The sequence below is a fragment of the Sciurus carolinensis genome, chromosome 4 (assembly GCF_902686445.1).
Source record: "Sciurus carolinensis chromosome 4, mSciCar1.2, whole genome shotgun sequence".
Taxonomy (NCBI): Eukaryota; Metazoa; Chordata; class Mammalia; order Rodentia; family Sciuridae; genus Sciurus; species Sciurus carolinensis.
This window is the reverse complement of record NC_062216.1, coordinates 72,033,582-72,050,982: the sequence shown is the minus strand read 5'-3', so window position 1 is coordinate 72,050,982 and position 17,401 is coordinate 72,033,582. Positions and strand designations below refer to the sequence as shown.

The window sequence follows — 17,401 nt, the reverse complement described above, 5'->3', positions numbered from 1 at the left end:
TTATACTGTATGATATTACAATGGTGGTTCATGATATTATGTATTTGTCAAGACCCATAGAATGGTACAACAATTAGAGTGAGCCTGTTATGTTATCAATAGGGTACATTAATCATAATGAATATCAGGTTAATGGAAGATGTTACTAGAAGGAGAAACTGCATGTGTAAAGGAGAAGACAGGGTATGTGAGAAATCCTCATACTTCCTCTGTGATTTTTTTGAAAAACTTGAAATTTCTAAAACACAAAGTCAATTAAGAACAAAACAAAACACCACTTTCCTTCAATTCCACTCCCCTCTTCAACTGTTGACTTATTGTTCTCCTCCCTTCACAGCCAAGCTTCTTGAAAGAATTGTCCAAATAATATGAAAAATATTTACATTTGTTGAATGCCTACTATGTGCCAAACACTGTATACAAAGTTTTTTATTTATTCCCTGTAAAATTGCCGAGCTATATCTCTAGTCCAGAGTTGTTTTTCTTTTTGTTTTTTAACTAGTAGTTTAGCCCAGGGGTACTGAGCTACATACCTAGTCTTTTTTATTTTTATTTTGAGTCAGGGTCTTGCCAAATTGCTGAGGCTGGCCTCAAATTTGTGATACTCCTGCTTTAACCTCCTGAGTTACTGGGATTACAGGATTGCACGTACCCCCATGCCCCACTCCAGCCCAGGGTTAATAAAAGAACCAATATTTGATGATACACCGTTGGACTTTAGAATGCTCTTAAAATATTTTAGTCAAGGATACCATTTCCTCCCCAGGTTCTCTGCATTACATAGCAGTATGGAACACTGTTGTATTATAGTCTGTGTTCATGGTGTCCTCTGGTTCATAATTCTGAAAGGTGCTGTGTGGAATTGTGCAGTGTGGTAACCCTGCTTACCTCCCCTCCAACCTTCATTCCCCTCTCTTCATTGGATCCACTCTTGCTTAGATCAGTTGATCACATTTTATTAAATTCAGTAGACACTTTTCCATCTTCATCTTATTTGCTCTCTCAGCAGTATTCTACAGATCAATTACTCCCTTCTTAAAACATTTTTTCTCCAGACATCAGCTTTCCTTTCTTCCTACTTCTTTGGCTTTTCCTTTGCAGTGTCTTTTGCCAGTGTTTCCTCCTCTGCCTGTCATTATATGTGGGAGTTCCACAAGGGGTCTTGTCTTATGCCTTCTTCTCTTGTCACTCTTACACATTTTATAGGTGATCTTATCTTCTCTTGTCCTTCAGTTATCATCTAAATATTTAGGACTCCCAGATTTATGTCTTCAGTCTATTCAACATCAACATTTGATTGTCTCACAATCACCCCATAATCCCATAATCCTCAAAATGGTCTTTCACCACACTTAACCCAAGCCTGTTATCTTATTTTCCTTTATGTGTGAAACATACATCCTAGCAGAAAATTGCATAAATATGGATATATAGTTTACTGAATAATTATAAACTGAAATGATTATGTAATTACCACCTAGATCAAGAAATGGAGCATTATTGGGAATTCAGAAGTCATTCATGCACCCCTTTTTAAAAAATATTTTTTTGAGTTGTTGACGGATCTTTACTTAATTAACTAATTTATTTATATGCGGTGCTGAGAATTGAATCCAGTGCCTCACACATGCCAGGCAAGTGCTCCATACTTAACTACAACCCCAGCCCCATTCACCCCCTTTTGATCATAACAAACTTCTTCCTTCCTAGAGTGATGATTAAATGGCCTTGGATGATCGTTTCCTTGATTGTTGTTATATAGTTTCACTACTTATGAATGTACCTCTAAACAACATAGTTTAGTTTTTTAAACTTTATGGATGGAATCACACTGTAATTTTTTTTTTTTTTCCCGTCTTGTTTCTGTAGGAGAGGAAATAACCTTTTTCCTTTGCCTTCCTAAGATCTCTGGCTGGGGCCCAAAAGTTAGACTGACAAAAGATTAACAAAAGAGGGTTGGGTGTAGCTCAGTAGTAGAGTGCATGCTTAGCACTCCTGAGGCTCCGGGTCCAATTCCCAGCACCACTAAAAAAACAAAACAGAATTTATTAATGCATGCATTCTGCATACATGTAGGAGAAACTCAGTGATGAATAATTTAAAGCAGGGAAGTTTAGAAGGTTAGAACTTGGGTTTATATTACATCTAACAAAGAACAATGAGTTTACAGAGAATGACAAGACAAAGGAAAAGGGTTTTAGGCTTCCAAGATCAGTAAACTATGGAAAGGTAAATATATGAGGAATTAATAAAAGGCAAGTGTTCAGTAAAGCTTGTTAGTGTTATGTAGATTCATCTTCCTATTTTCTATGAGCTAAAAATCTCCGGTGACTGAGTCTAAGCCTGCTTCTAGGCAAGTGGTGGAGAAAGGGCAGAGTGCTTTTTATTTACTGATTGCATCTATTGTTTTTTATTTGTCTCCTCAAAATAATGTTTATGACCAAGTGCCATATTTTGAGATTGCATATTTCAACTTCCTATACTTCTTTTTCTCAATGAAATGCTTATGATGAGATTCATATTCATTGCCATATTTCATTTTAGTTCACCAACTTTCACTACTCTATAGCATTTCACTGCATGACTATACCATTATTTATGATAATGAACATATGTTTTATTTGCAGTCTTTGTAACTGGAATTATGAATACTCTTTTATTGACTTTAATGTACACAAATCCAGGTAATTATATGCATACATTTCTCTGTGTATATACCTAGGAGTGGACTTGCTGAGTCATAGAGTATTGTCAACTGTACTATAAAGTGATTGAACCAATTTACATGTCCTGAGCAACGTATGAGAGTCTGAATAACCCCACACATTTGCCACATTTTAGTATTGTCAAAGTTTTGAATTTTTGTCAATTTTGTGCACGTGCTTTTATTTTATGTATTTCTCTGATGTTTAGTGAGGCTGAGCACCTTTTTTTGTATTTATTAGCTATTTGAATTTCCTTTTTTGTGAAGTGAAGGGTTAGGTCTTTTTTCCAAATGTATGTCTGGATTCTCACTGTCTCTAACATTTTTTTCCCTGGGTAATCCTTACTATCTTGTTATATTGTTGGTGTTTTTCCACGCATTTGAGTCTTCTCAGACTGCTGCAACAAAATATCATAAAATAGGTGACTTGTAAACAACAGAAATTTATTTTGCATAGTCCTGAAGCTGAGAAATCCAAGATTAAGACACCAGCATGTTGGATGTTTGTTGAGGGCCCATTTTCTGGTTCATTTAAGGCTATCTCTTAACTTCACATGGTGGAAGAGGTGAGGATCTCTCAGAGTCTCTTTAAAAGGGCACTAATACCAGAAAAACATATACTGTCCTCCACTTCCCACCATTGACAGTAAAAATAACACAAAAATACATCATGGAAAAGTTGCAAGAAACAGACTCTTTCTGGGAAACAGTGCAAAGGAAAGACTCAAAGCTAAGTGGAAAGACAAAAACAAGTTATTACTAGAGGAATTTTAAGCCTCTGGTGCGTTGAGGATAATAACAGCAAAAGCAAACATTCAACCCAGCCCATCTTTCAAGGAGAATAACAGAATCCTTCACACTAAAGAGCTAGCAGAAGGAAAGGAATGCTCCTCTTTAAAAAAAATTATGTACATATATATAATTCTTGTGGTGCTGGGGATTTGAATCAGGGCCTTGTGCATGCTAGGCAAGCACTTTACCATTGAGCAATACCTCCAGTCTAGTATAGCCACCTGTCAATAAAAAATCACAAGGCACACATAAAATAGAAATAAAAGCTTGAAGAGATAAAGCAATCATCAGCACCAGACTCAGAACCAGAACAGACATGGATTTTAAAATAACAGGATTAATTGGGCACAATGGCACATGCCTATAATCCCAGTGATACGGGAGGCTGAAGCAGAGGATCACAAGTTTGAGACCAGCCTCAGCAACTTAGCAAGGTCCTAAGTAAAAGGGCCTCCAAATAAAAACTGAAAGGGGTTGGGGATGTAAGTCAGTACTAGATTCAATCCCCAGTACAAACAAAACAAAACAAAACAAAACAAAACAAAACTGAAAAGCAATTAAAATAACAGGATTAATGTAAGGAATCTGGCCTCTCAACCACCTGTCAATCTGCATTACGCCCACCTCTCCCGTTACAGGAATTTCCGGCTTACGTTGCCGTAATCTTCCTGCCTCCCACATTACGTTCTAATATGTCACTGGTCTATCAGTCAGTCTGTAATAATTCTCCTCCGCGATTGGTTCCTCCCAGCCTGCGAAATTCCAATATCTGAGGAGAAAACCCTGCGCCATCTTCTTTTCCTTCTTCTTTCCTTTTCCCCCAGCAGATGCGAATCGTCCGCATAAAATAAAAGTTCCTCGTGTGAGACCTGTGTCTGCGGAGCGTTTTTCTGGGAGTTATCAACGAACCATAACTGCCCCTAACAATTAATATAGTAAAAGATTTTTTTTTAAAAAGGTTGGAAAAATTACTTTATGAAGCCTTAAGAAGCGCAGAGTATAATTCAACTGTAATCCAGGTTTAGATACAATTTAATAATAGTTCATTTCTAAAATAAAAGTTATCATAGGTGAAACCATGAAATTTCCTAACACTTGATTTTAATACATTGCACTAATTTTCTAAAACAACTCTGAGGAACCAATATTTACAATAGATGGAATATTTATGAAAAATCTGCCATCAGGTATATTTTTATGTGTATATATTTGTATATATAGAACCCAAGAGATTATATGAACCAGGAAGTAAGTAAGTAGGAGTTTGCATGTCATGTCTTAACAGCAGAACAAGAGTGCAGAGTGTGAAACTTTTCAAAGCATGGGGTCTGGAAAAGGAGCAGACATCTTGTTTCAAAACCTAACATATTCTCAGGGCTGAAGTCAAAATCTTAACTGCCATAGAGAAAGGGAAGCTTTTCCGGCTTTAATTGTTCATCTGCATCAGAAAGTCCAGTATCCCTGAGATAGGAACCACTGCAATAAGGAGGGAGTGATAGGTTCTCCCAAAGGAAGATTGTTGCTTAATTAGGACAACTTGCCCTGGTCATCAGGTGTAAACTTTTGTGTTTCCCAACCTAATGCTTCACAGCACCAAGACGTTTCAATAATGGTTCATCATAAACCCAGCATTCTCCATCTTCATGGAATAACCTTGTCTCCCACTGAATTTCCTTCTCTTTCCTTTCTTGGGCTTCTGCTCTTTGTCTTTCTTCAAGTCTGTTCTTCTCTTCAGTTGCTGCATCAATGTCTCTGATTTTTAAATTGAAAGTGACATCTTTCCAAAGGCAGCGGGACTCATACTCATTTTGATCTTCCAACTTCCTCACTTTCTTCTTGATTATAGGCAACTTCTTGGTATCTACAAAGACCGTATTTTCCTGTTGCATATTTTGCATACATTACACCATTCCATTCCCCTTCAATTGAGCAAAAAGACTTCTTATTATTCGGAGAAAAAATCTCAGCAGTGATTCTGTTTCTTGCCTCCATAGAAAGGTTTAGTGTGGAAGACAATATTTGCACTATAACCCGTTTTGGAGCAATTAATATTGCACTCTCCTCCTAATTCCACCCAGGGCACTGTGAGGATAGACCTTCCATAACCATTAGGGAACGTGAGAATGTAATGCTCATCATAGTCTAGACACGAGACACAGCCTTGTCCTATGTTGTGCACCCCAATTGACATCCCAAGGAATTTTGATTTAGTCCAGATATGAGCATTGAATCGGATTTTCTTGTTAAAACATTCAGCATAAAAGGCTGAAATGGGTGGATGATGGGAAACCTGCTCAGTTGCGAATGTTACACTGTTTTTGGAAACCCAGGGAACTGGTCCTTTTGAAACTAGCTCTGTGTTCTCTTCAGTGTCATTTGGTAATGTCCAGTGACACTGAAAGATTTCATCCAAAATGGGGCTGTATGGCTTTTTGGCAACTGATCCTTTCCTTCCTGCATGAAACACTGAGAGGTACCATTTCACAACCTGAACCATTCGATCCCTGGGATCTTTCTGGTCACTAATGCTCACAAACAGGTCCGGATGTGCAAAAAAGTCTGCATACATTTCTAAAAGAGATCGTCTTTCAAGAATAAATGTTGGAAGAACTACCTTAGTAAGATCCATTCCAAGCCTAACCTGTGACAAGAGGTGCATGATAACACTCTTGTGCTCCTCCACTGACCCTGCCTCCCCATCATCGTCTCTGTTGTCATGTGAATCAAAAAGGTCAGCATCACTTGTCCCATTGGACGTGGAAGAATTCAGTGATTCTGTGGTGTCTGGGCACTTTAGGCTATTTCCCGAACTGCTGTGTGTCAAGACTGAGGCAGATCCAAAAGAATTTAGCAATCTGCAGCAACACAATGCAGTGTTTAATTGATTCTACCATGCTCTTTCTCTGTTCATCATCTTTACAGTTTTGAAGCTTGTCATCAAAAAGCTTTAGCTGTTCTATCAAGATTTGTAGGTAAGCATCTGCCTCTGTCAGTTTCTTGTCAAAGTCTTGGATACTAGGAACAAATCCTGATTCCAAACCTCCGCAAGCAGCTAGCAAGAAAGCCATTCGCTGAGGCCCCCGCCCTCGTTACCTCCTGGGGTGGGAGTGGGGGCTGCTCCTGTGCATCCCTCTTCTACCCCCTCGACCAGATTCCCGGCGGCAGTGCAGGCGGTCCACAGCCCAGTAAAAGATTTAATGGGAAAAGTAGAAGAAACAACATGCCAAAATAAGATTTTATTCTTTTCAGCAGGGGAAGCTATAAGAATGAAATGGAAATATTTGAAATAAAAATATGGTAACAGAAATGAAGAATACCTTTGAGTGGCTCATCACTTGACTCATTGTAACTGAAGAAAGAATCAGTGAACTTCAGTATATAGGTCAATAGAAATCATCCAAACTGAAATGCATAAAGAGAAAAGAATCAGAGAATAAAAAGTAAGAAAGAAGAGAGCATTCAAGAATACTAAATGATTAACATGCATATAATTGAAATTCTGGAAGGAAGAGAAAGAACAAACAAGGAAGAAGAAATGGTTGGAGAAAGAATGGCTTAGAATTCTACCAAATTAGTGAGAGACAGCAAACCACAGACTCAAGAAATTGAGAGAACACCAATCAAGATAAATACCAAATAACAACCAACATTGGGAGGGGTGGGGTAGGTGGAGATGGGAAGGACATTAGAATGAGGCAGACATTATTACCCTATATACATGATATACTTGTATGAAAAAAAAATTACTTTTCCCGGTGCTGGGAATTGAACCCAGGGCCTCGTGCTTCCAAGGCAAGCACTCTACCAACTGAACTACATCCCCAGCCCCCCCAAAAAAAGCTAAAAAAAAAAAATTATCACTGTCAAAAAAGATAATGAAAAATAAAAATATATGTATGTATATATATTTTTATATATATATATATGTATATATATATTTATATATATGTGGATTACTGAGTGAAAAGGGGCATGAAGTAATCTTTCAGAAACTCTGTACCCTGGGATGGTAACATACGAGTATCTACATATGTAATGTTTCTTTGGGCTGTAAATTTAAAATTATCACACATTTCACTATACTGAAAAAAACAATGTAGTGGTTTCCTATTACTCTTAGGGTAAAGCCCAAAGTCCCTATTATAGTTTACAAGTTGTGTGTGTGTGTGTGTTGTTTTTGGTGGTGCTGGGGATTTGAACCCAGGGCCTTGTACTTGTAAGGTAAGCACTCTACCAACTGAGCTATATTCCCAGCCCTAGTTTTTAAGTCTTGATGACCTGTTTCCTGCTTACTTCTCCATTCTCATTCTCTTTATTCCCAAACCTCAGGCAAATTGTTTTTCCCATTACAGGGCCTTTGAGCATACCATTTGTGCCACCAGTCAACTCTTCATTTTCCTTTGGGCTGCATCTTGAATTTCCTCTGGAGACATTTCCTGGTCTCCAAGCCTCGATTAGGTGCCTGATTATGTGTTATGTTTCTCTTTTGTAGCACTCATCTCACTAATTATTTCACAGGCTCCACAAGGTTATGAATCAAGTCTGCCTTGTTTGCTGTTTTATCTTAAAATGCCTGGTATGTACGTAGTAAATACTCATTCAGTATTTTTCCAAATGTTAATTCTGAAAGTGAGGCTCAGATTAATTTAACAAACTAGTAGGCAAAGGCCTCAAAATACAAGGTAGAATACAAACCCATCAGCACATCCTAGTAACTGTATTTCCAAGGTATATTCCCAATCCATCCACTTTTCTCATCTCCTTGTTGCAATAGATTCCACCTGATCTCTCTGCTCCCAGTCCTTTATTCGTTATCCATTGAATTGTTATGAAATAGTAAGCTATAGGTACTTCTTTAGCATAGCAAAACCAACACACTTATTTCAACTCCTGCTTAATGAAAAATTGCTGTTAAAATCAGGAATAAGATGGAGATGTCTGTTACTATTTAACATTGTTCTGGAGGTAGGCAATGCATTTAGACAAGATTAAAAAATATTAGGTGCTGGGCACAGTGGCACATGCCTGTAATCCTATGACTCAGGAGGTTGAGGCAGGTGGCAAGTTGGAGTTCAGCTTCAGCAATTTAGGTCCTAAGCAAATTAGCGAGACCCTGTCTCAAAATTTAAAAGAAATTTTTAAAAAGGTTTGGGAATGTAGCTCAGTGGTAAAGTGCCCCTAGGTTTAATCCCCAATACCAAATTAAAAAAAAAAAGGAATATGAAATTGGACAGCAGGCATAATTTCACATTACTTATGGGTGATAACCTGAGCAAATTAACTGAAAACTATTATATAGAATGAAAGAATTCATTTGGTAGTGGCTAGGTTTTAAAAAATTAAAAGAAAAGATCTCATTTATTTATCACCTACAAAGATAAAGCACCTATGAATGAACTTAATAAGAAATGCTAAAATCTGTACTAAGAAAACAGGGCGGTACCATAGGGACACAAATAGAAAGGTATCTACAAATAGAAAAGTGTACTGTGTTCTTGATAGGAAGATGTTAATTCTCTCTAATTAATCCATGATTTTAAGGCAGGCTCAATGCAAATGCTAATAGGAGTTTGTTTGGTACTAATACAATATAAGCAGTTATAGTCCTAATTTTGAATGGTGTCACAGGGCTTTGCCTCAGCACCATTTCTTTAAACATCTTTTCTGCTTTTATTTTGTTGAAAAAATGTATAATTTTTTTTCTCTAAGCATTCTGGGACAATTATTTAGGATTCATGTTATTTGGCTCTATCATACAGAAGGAGGAGGAGGATTTATCTTTGTAAAGATACAACTTGCCAGCTGGGCATGGTGGTGCACACCTGTAATCCCAGTGGCTCCGGAGGTTGAGGCAGGAGGGTTGTGAGTTCAAAGCCAGCCTCAGCAAAAGTGAGGCACTAAGCACCTCAATGAGACCCTGTCTCTAAATAAAATACAAAATAGGATGGGGGATGTGGCTCGGTGGTCGAGTGCCCCTGAGTTCAATCCCCGGTACAGCTTGCCATTACTTTCTTCCTGCAGAAGGAAGGTGGACCTAATACTTTCAGTCAACCTTAAATGACCCATCCATTCAGTTGGCCCAGAGGATTCCTGGGGTATGTGTTTTGCTGCCACACCATCTTGATGAACGCCAGTAACAGGCTTCCTAACACTGGATCTATGACAGTGGCCTTTTATGGAAGGAGCAGTCAGCTGGCAGGAGCTCTCCTAGCAATCTTTCAAGCAAGGATTGCCTTACCTGGCAGCATGGAAGATAATTTGGGGGAGGAGGGCAAATATTTGCTAATAAGAACACTAGGGAAGTTTTAACGTTCTTTTTGGGATAAGACAAAAAGAAACAAACAGAAAATCATGAGTGCTCCTGAGCTAAAAGGAGGCCAGCCGTATTTCTGTTCAACAGACTATGCACTTGGCCTCCTCTCACATTCTATGTTTCATGTGTACATCCTTCCCTTCAACCAGCTCTGGAGAACACTTGTCACTTTGTGCAGTGGCTAAACATTTGGGAGTTGACTGAGACTAAATGTCTGTGGAACACAGAGAGATCCAAGTGAGAAGCCAGCCTCTTCTACCATTCAAACAAATTCTGGGGTCTGGGGGATGTAGCCCAGTGGCTTGCCTAGCATGTGCCTAGCGTAGCCCTGGGTTCCATCCCCAACATATAAAAACAAAAACAAAAAACAAATTCTGGAAGGGTGTGATATATTAAGTTTTTATTACCCTCTAGAGCCGGATTGGGTGCAAAACCTGGCTTTGCCATTTGTGACTAAATTTATCGTCTTTAAAATCAGGGAGGCTGGGCGCATGGTACATGCCTATAATTATTCCCAGTGTCTTGGGAGGCTGAGGCAGGAGGACTGCAAGTTTGAGACCAGCCTCAGCAACTTAGCAAGTACCTCAGTAACTCAGGGAGAACTTGTCTCAAAAAAAAAAAAAACAAAACAAAAAAATGGCGCTGGAGGTATAACTCAGTGGTAAGCACCCCTGGTTAAATCTCTAGTACGCCTTTCCCCCCAAAAATTACCCTGTCTGTGCCTCAGTTTCCTCATTTGTTAAACAGAAGTAATATCTACTTTGTGGAGTTGTTATGAGGATAAATAATTTGTGAGGATTAGATAAATAAGTTAATCATAAAGTATTTAGAATACTTCCTGACATGTTAGCAGTTGCTGGCTAAAATTGTTATTATCTTATTACCTGAATTACATGTATGGGTCTCTCACAGATATACCTTTGTGAGATTAATTGTATTTTGATGTCTTGACCTTTGTCTTTGACGTTGCCCTGATGGATTAGTGTTTCTATTTAAATCCCAAGAAAATGAATTATCTGAATCTCAGTCTCCTCTTTATTTGAATGTGGCTAAATTCATAAATATACTTGCCCTTTTCCTCCCCTTCCCAAATTCTCCCCCATACCTTGTAACCCTTCCCAAACTCCCAGTGTTCACTGACTTGCTTTCCTCTCTTCCAGGAGGTGAGGAGGGGTGGTCCTCCACGTAACTCCATCTTCCTCCAGGGTCCACCTCAGTCCACATGAAGTATGGGCCCTCAAAGGGCCTCTGAAACTTGGGGATGAGCACCACAAATCCTTTAGAGGTCCCAGTGATGTCCTTGCAAATGACCATGTGACTGGTTCCCCTCTGTGTCATGCTTTGGGTGCAGATTGCCACAATGGGCAGCAGTTTAGCATCATATGCCCTGTCCGTGCCTAAGGCTGAGCTGCTGCAGCCCCGGTGGATCTGCAATGAGATCTTGGGCCGGTGGTAAGAGTCCTGTGATGGGCACTGTACCCAGTGAGTGCCTGGCCCTGCTCTCCAAGAAGTGTCTGAGGCCCAGTCCTTCAGGGCTCTGCCTCTTGGGGCCCTGCGCAGGCTCCATGTGAATTCTGTGTAGGTAGGCAGCCTCAGGGGAGAAGGTGCCCTTGGGCCTTTCTTCTCCTTGTGTTTCTCAGACACCAGCAGGCATGGGTGACCAACTAGCTCCTTGGGCCCTGTTAGAGGGCATGGTACCCCATTGTCTCTGTCTCAGCCAGGTGCCAAGCTTTCCCATCTTCTTGGTAGGGTGTAGAGAGCTCAGAAGGGACAGGGGCACCCTCTTCAGGAATGGGGTATGGAGGCTCAGGGGGAGCTGTGGGGTCTCCAGGACCCCGTGCTCCCCCTAGTACTGGACCATTATAGATGTAGATGTTGCCAGTGACAGTCACAGAGCCACCGGTGACGTGAATGCCATTGGCACCTGTGGAAAGGACGGTGAATGAGAGAGGTCAAACGAGACTAGTGAAGGAAGGCCCCCATGACAGAACAGACTGCTGCTCCCTGAATTCTGCCAGCCTTTTTCCAGCCTCCTCCCAGCCTCCTCCCAGCCTCCTGCCCTTCCCTCCCTGTCCCTTCTGTTTGAGTTTTCGCTCTTCCTGTCTGTCTAGCCTCCGCTTTGGTCTTTTTGTTTCATCTGGCCATATTTTCTCTCCCTGCAATCATCCCTCTTTTCCTTCTTTAACATCCCTCCCTCTCCACACTCCCTTCTTCTTGTTGGCCTGCCCAGGCTTACTCACCGTGGGCCACGTGCCCTTGCTCTCCAGACTCAGCCTCCAGCTCCCTGGTCTGAACCAGAGGACTCTGCTGTTGTAGCAAAACAGGAGTTGGTGGGGGCCTGGCAGGGGCCGGGGACAAGTCTCCAGAGATGGGCAGAAGTGGTTCTACCAGGTCAGGGAAATGTGGGTTGGCTTTTGGAGGGGGGCATGAAGGGGACTCCTCTCCCTAAGGAAAAGAGAGAGAAGCAACCAATGATGAGGGACCGAGACTCCCATCTTTTATATCCTGTGCCATGCTTTGGCAATTCACTGCCCATCTCTACTCCTCAGGGTCTTTGCACCCCCTTTCCCCCACTTCCTGGAGCACTTTCCCCAAGATACCTCCCTAGCTGGCTCCCTCATTTCTTTTCTGCTCAAATATCAGCTATCAGATAGGTCTTCCCTGTCCACTCTGTTTAAAATAACATATCCCCATCCTTTGCCACTGTCCCCCTTCCCTGCTTTATTTAGTATTAAATAACCTGATACATGGTTAACTTTATTCTTTTTCCCTAGCATGTAAATTCTAGGAGGTGAGGTGCTTTACTGCTCACCGCTGTACCCCCATTTCCTAGTACAGTGCCTGGCATATAGCTCAATAAACTATTAGTTAAATGAATATATGTGGAAACCTGAATACTTTTTCTGGTCTGCTCCCCCATCATACCTCATCACCTCCGCCCCTTCTTGCTGTCTTCTCAGCCTCCCCCATTACTTCTGGATGCCTCTTGAGCAGGGATCCTGCAATGGAAAATGAAATGGGTGAAAGGCCTCAAGCCTCCAGCCTCTCCCATCCTCATGTGTTGCTGCCCATCCTGGGATCCCAGAAAGAACAGGCTGTTATTATCCTTGTCCCCTGCCTCAGAATGAGGGCTTGGTGGAAAGAATGGCATTTATTTTGGGGGACAGTCATTGAGAGCCCTGAGGGGATGGGAGGAGGTAAAAGAGTTTGGGAAAGTTGAATATCCCTCCCAATACCCAACCATCCATGTGGGAGCTGCGGGGAGCTCCTTCCTACCCAGCTTCCTGCAGAGAGAGGGGTGGCTCTTCCAAGTGCAAGCAAGGACAGTGGTGAGGAGCAGAAAGGAGACCAATGGCAGCAGGATGGCCAGCACCAGCATCGTTCCTGCCAAAAGAGCAGACGGGGGTGATGATGGCCAGAAGGGCAGAGGGGGAGGAAACTAAGGAGGAGCTTTCCGGTTCTCTGGCAACCCAGACAGAGAAAAGGAGGAGCAGCTTTTATTGCTCCGGCCACAGTGTAGAATTAGAGCCATTTCCCTTGGAGAAGGGGAACTAAGCTGGCTTGGGAGGACCTCTTGACAGTCACAGAGACCCTGTTATGGATAGAGATGGATGTAGTGTATGTGCCTCTTGCTCAGACACCACCAATGGGGCTGTCTTATGGGTGAGAGATGGGAGCTTGGGCTTCCAACCCTTTTTAAGGGTTGGAAGTGGTGGGTGGGAGGCAGTAGGGGAGGGGGGTCTTGGGGCTGTAAAGAGATTCAGGGCACAGGGTAGAGCCACATTTCTGTGGCCATGTTACACAGGGGCCACTGCAGAGGAGCTGAGACTGGCCCTGTATACCTTATACATGGGTTCTTCCCCAGGGATGTGATTTGAAATCATTTCATCTATTTGAGCATCAATTTTTCATACACAAAATAAGCACGTTAGCTTATATACTCTGTAGCTAAGTTTAGCTCTAACTTTTCAGTTGTATTTGATACATAGTTAAAAGTTCTGAGAGGACATGAAAAAATATTTAAGATACATTGCTGAGTGAAAAATCAGGTTACAGGGGCTGAGGTGTAGCTCATTAAAAGAGCTTGTACTTAGTATGAATAAGGCCCTAGGGTTCAATCCCCAGCACCAAAAGAGGGAAAGAAAAGAAAAATTGTTATAAAACATTAAAATCACTCCACTTTTAGTGAAAAAAAAATTATATGTATACATATGCACAGGAAAATGTCTGGGAGAATATATATCAAAATAATAAAGAGTGATAGCTCTATGGGTAAGTTTGTTTTGCTTTAGTTTTGCATATCTGAGTTTTCTAACTTTCCACAATGTGCATATATTATGGCATGGGATTTAGAGTAAGAAAGACCTGAGTGCAGATCTTAATAATTGCAGTTACCACCTGGGTGATCTTGGGCGAGTCACTTAACTTCTTTGAGTTTCCATTTCTGCATTCTGTCAGTGAGGATAATAATAGGATCTACTTTGTAGAATCATTAAGAGGATTAAATGAGATAGTGAATGGAAGGTGTTTAGATTGCCTGACATAGCTTTCAATAAATAGAAGCTTAAATATAAATGTTTGGTAATTTTAAAAAATTCAGAAACCAATCAATTCATGGGAAAAACCCAAGAGTCAATTATCTCTCTAACAATGTAAGTATGGAATCTAGTAATGAGGTATTCAGTCTAGTCAATGGATTATATGAAGGAGGCATGTCCAAAATGATGACACTGTCAGTTATAATCACATCTCAGTGTAGGAATATTTCTTGGCATCTTATTATATATAACTTTAAAATTCTGTGTGTGCCAGTCAGAATGGCAATCTTCAAGAATACAAATAATAATAAATTCTGGAGAGGATGTGGAGAAAAAGGAACACTTTTACACTGCTGGTGGGATTGTTAATTAGTATAACCACTTGGAAATCACTATGGAGGTTCCTCAAAAAACTAGGCATGGAGCCATCATATGACCCAGCTATTCCATTCCTTGGTATTGATCCTGAAGAATTAAAGTCATCATACTACAGTGATACATGCATATCCAAGTTTACAGTAGCACAATTCACAATAGCCAAACTATGGAACTAGCTTAAGTGTCCATCAATGGATGAATGGATAAAGAAAATGTGGTACATTGGAGTTTTATTCAGTCAAAAGAAAAATGAAATTGTCATTTGCAGGAAAATGTATGGAACTAGAGATCATTACGTTAAGCTAAATGCAGAAGGTCAAGGGTCATATATTTTCTCTCATGTAGAAGCTAGAGAGGAAAAAGGACAAGAAAGGTTGGGGGCAGGGATCTCATGAAAATCAAAGGGAGGTCAGCAGAGAAAAGGGACTAGAGAATGAAGGCAGGGAGGGAGGGGGAAATGATATTGGCCAAATTATATTGTCATATTCTGTGCATGTACGAATATATAACATCAAATCCCATTGTTATGTACAACTATAATGCACCAATAAAAAAAATACGGAAAAAAAAAGTGTCCCAGATCCCACCTTGTGTCCCTTAGTCCTCACCCCTCACCTGGCATCTCGGGGGGCAGTGGCTCTGGTGGATTTATGCAGATTGTGTCAGACTCGGGGGTGCCTGGAGCTTCCTCTACTAGGCCTTGGTCCTCACACCTGCACAGGAAAGAGGATTGATTGTGATCTCCTGCCCCTGTCCACCAGTGCCCAACTCAAGGGATACAGGCTGGAAGTGGCCAGATGAGCACATGGAATCAAGGATGGGAGCAGCTGAGACTTCTTTGACGGTGGAAAGGCAAGGGCAGGGGCGCTTACCTGGTGTGGGGTTGGCAGTGGGCGTAGGGAGAGGAAGTGTTCTGGAAGTGCCCTGCCTTACAGGGGACACAGTTGTTGTCATCCTGCCTTACTTCATCTGGCAAAAGAAAGGAAGGCCAGCCCGGATGAATGGGAAAAAAGAGCCCACTGTGAGCTTCCTATAAAAGGTCTCCTGCTTGCCAACCACCCTACCCTGTAGCTCTCACCTTCCCCAAGCCTGCTCTTCTGCCTGCTATTTTACCCTGGCCTCCCCAATGCTGAGAGGAGCCCCCTGTGAGCCAGCACCCATCCCAATTCTACTTCTTTGCTGATCCCTTCTGTGATTTTTCTGCATGGAATGAGAAGAAGCATTTTATGCCAAAGAGACTACCTGGCATGGCCATGGCACAGTTCCATGCTTCTGCCTGAAGTTCTATGCTCCTTGCCCTCACTCGAGTTCAACACCCAGCCTCCTTTCACCATCTGCCCTCAGTGACCTCTGACCTTTAAGCTCAACTTCAGTGCCAGGTGGGCACTCTGAAAGTGGCTCACAAAACACACACTCAGGTTCTCGAAGGGCACAGAACATTCCTGGCTGGCAGCGGCACTCAGTTTTGCGATTGCTGGTGCAAGGTGCGACCTCCTTGAAGCCCAGCACTGGTGGAGAGATGGGAGAGCTCAGAGAAGGGCTATGCTCCAGGAGGTCCCAGCCCCCCAGCATATCTCCACTTACCTGCGTCACAGGGGCGACACAGCTGGCAGATGGGGAGGTGGTTCCAGTGCTCATTGTAGGAGTTTTCAGCACACATTGCACATGCTGTGTCCTGGCTGTGGCTGCATTCAGCTGAGACATAGGTGCCTATGATATGAGTGGGGCAGCAGGGCGTCAGGAGGCCAGCATTCCACCCCTAGCCTCTGCCCCTTGCTTGGTGACTCCAAGACTATCCTCAAGTCTCTTTGCCCCCTGCATCCTACATGGCTGTTCAGCTACTTTTCAGTGAGGTAAAGGATGAAGAGGCCTACTTAAGGGGGCAAATCTCAGTGCCCACATGATAATGGCTGATGTTTCTCACTGTCTCTGTTGGCTAATTTTCCTGGGGGACACTGTCTGCCTTTCCTCTAACCCACATCCATGCCTTAGGCTTCCTGGGGCCATTGCCTCTCACCTGGGGGGCAGCGGGAACAGCAGACCTGATGCTTGGGCTCGTAGTATTCCTTTTCCTGGTCCCAGCAGGTTTGATTCTCCGAGCTGTATGGGGGCACCTTCAAGGGGAGAAGGAGGTGAGGGAGAAGAATGAGTCAGGGGTCAGCTTGGGAGCGCAGAGCGGCTGAGAGCAGGCTGCCCACACCCTCTTCCCTACCATCACCAGCCACTGGGCCCCTCCCTCACCAGCTGAGGCTGGGATGCCACTAGGAGCCCGCAGAGGCTCAGCAGGAGTGGCCCCCAGGCCAGGCCGCAGGGAAAGACCGCCCAAGGCAGGCGCATGGCGGCCACTCGACCCGTCGACCAGACGGGTGGAGGCCTGGGAGGAAGGTGGGAAGCTTATACGTCCAGAGCGGCGGCGATGGCGGCTGCTTCCCAAGCCCAGCGGCTGGGCTGACGTGCCCCCCGGGGCCGGGAGCGGCCGGGCCTGGCCTCCAGGGCTCCAGCGGCCAGGCTCAGGAAGTGGGAGTGGAGCGAGCCGGCCGCGGGGGCGGGGACAGGGAGCGCTGGGAGCTGGCCTGTCGCAATCGCAATGGGGGAAGAGGAACAGGCTTGGCTGCCTCGATGCAGGGCGGGAGGGGGTGGCCGGGAAAGCACGTGAGGACAGCAGGCCCGGAACCG

The 17,401-nt window shown here is 42.8% G+C and overlaps 3 protein-coding genes and 1 non-coding gene across 4 annotated transcripts in view; 1 reads left to right on the top strand and 3 right to left on the bottom strand.

The window, feature by feature from the left end:
- The window catches only part of Vamp1 (vesicle associated membrane protein 1), a 99,453-nt gene that overhangs the window by 76,424 nt on the left and 5,628 nt on the right, over positions 1 to 17,401 (top strand). The window lies entirely within an intron of this gene.
- Positions 4,587 to 11,123, bottom strand: LOC124982150 (oxysterol-binding protein-related protein 9-like). Its single transcript, XM_047548419.1, is given in 4 exon segments — positions 4,587 to 5,374; positions 5,376 to 5,474; positions 5,476 to 6,351; positions 10,951 to 11,123. Coding segments are annotated over 4 exon segments (1,449 nt in total). The 3' UTR covers positions 4,587 to 5,073.
- Trnap-ugg (transfer RNA proline (anticodon UGG)) lies at positions 7,247 to 7,322 on the bottom strand. Its single transcript has one exon. It is a non-coding gene; the product is annotated as a tRNA-Pro (tRNA).
- Positions 10,207 to 17,287, bottom strand: Ltbr (lymphotoxin beta receptor). Its single transcript, XM_047551759.1, has 10 exons — positions 16,967 to 17,287; positions 16,743 to 16,839; positions 16,310 to 16,435; positions 16,081 to 16,233; positions 15,598 to 15,694; positions 15,341 to 15,438; positions 13,086 to 13,193; positions 12,735 to 12,808; positions 12,050 to 12,254; positions 10,207 to 11,733 (listed from the first exon to the last, which is right to left on the bottom strand). The coding sequence occupies exons 1-10, from the start codon at positions 17,060 to 17,062 to the stop codon at positions 11,492 to 11,494; spliced, it is 1,296 nt and encodes a 431-aa protein (XP_047407715.1). The 5' UTR covers positions 17,063 to 17,287; the 3' UTR covers positions 10,207 to 11,491.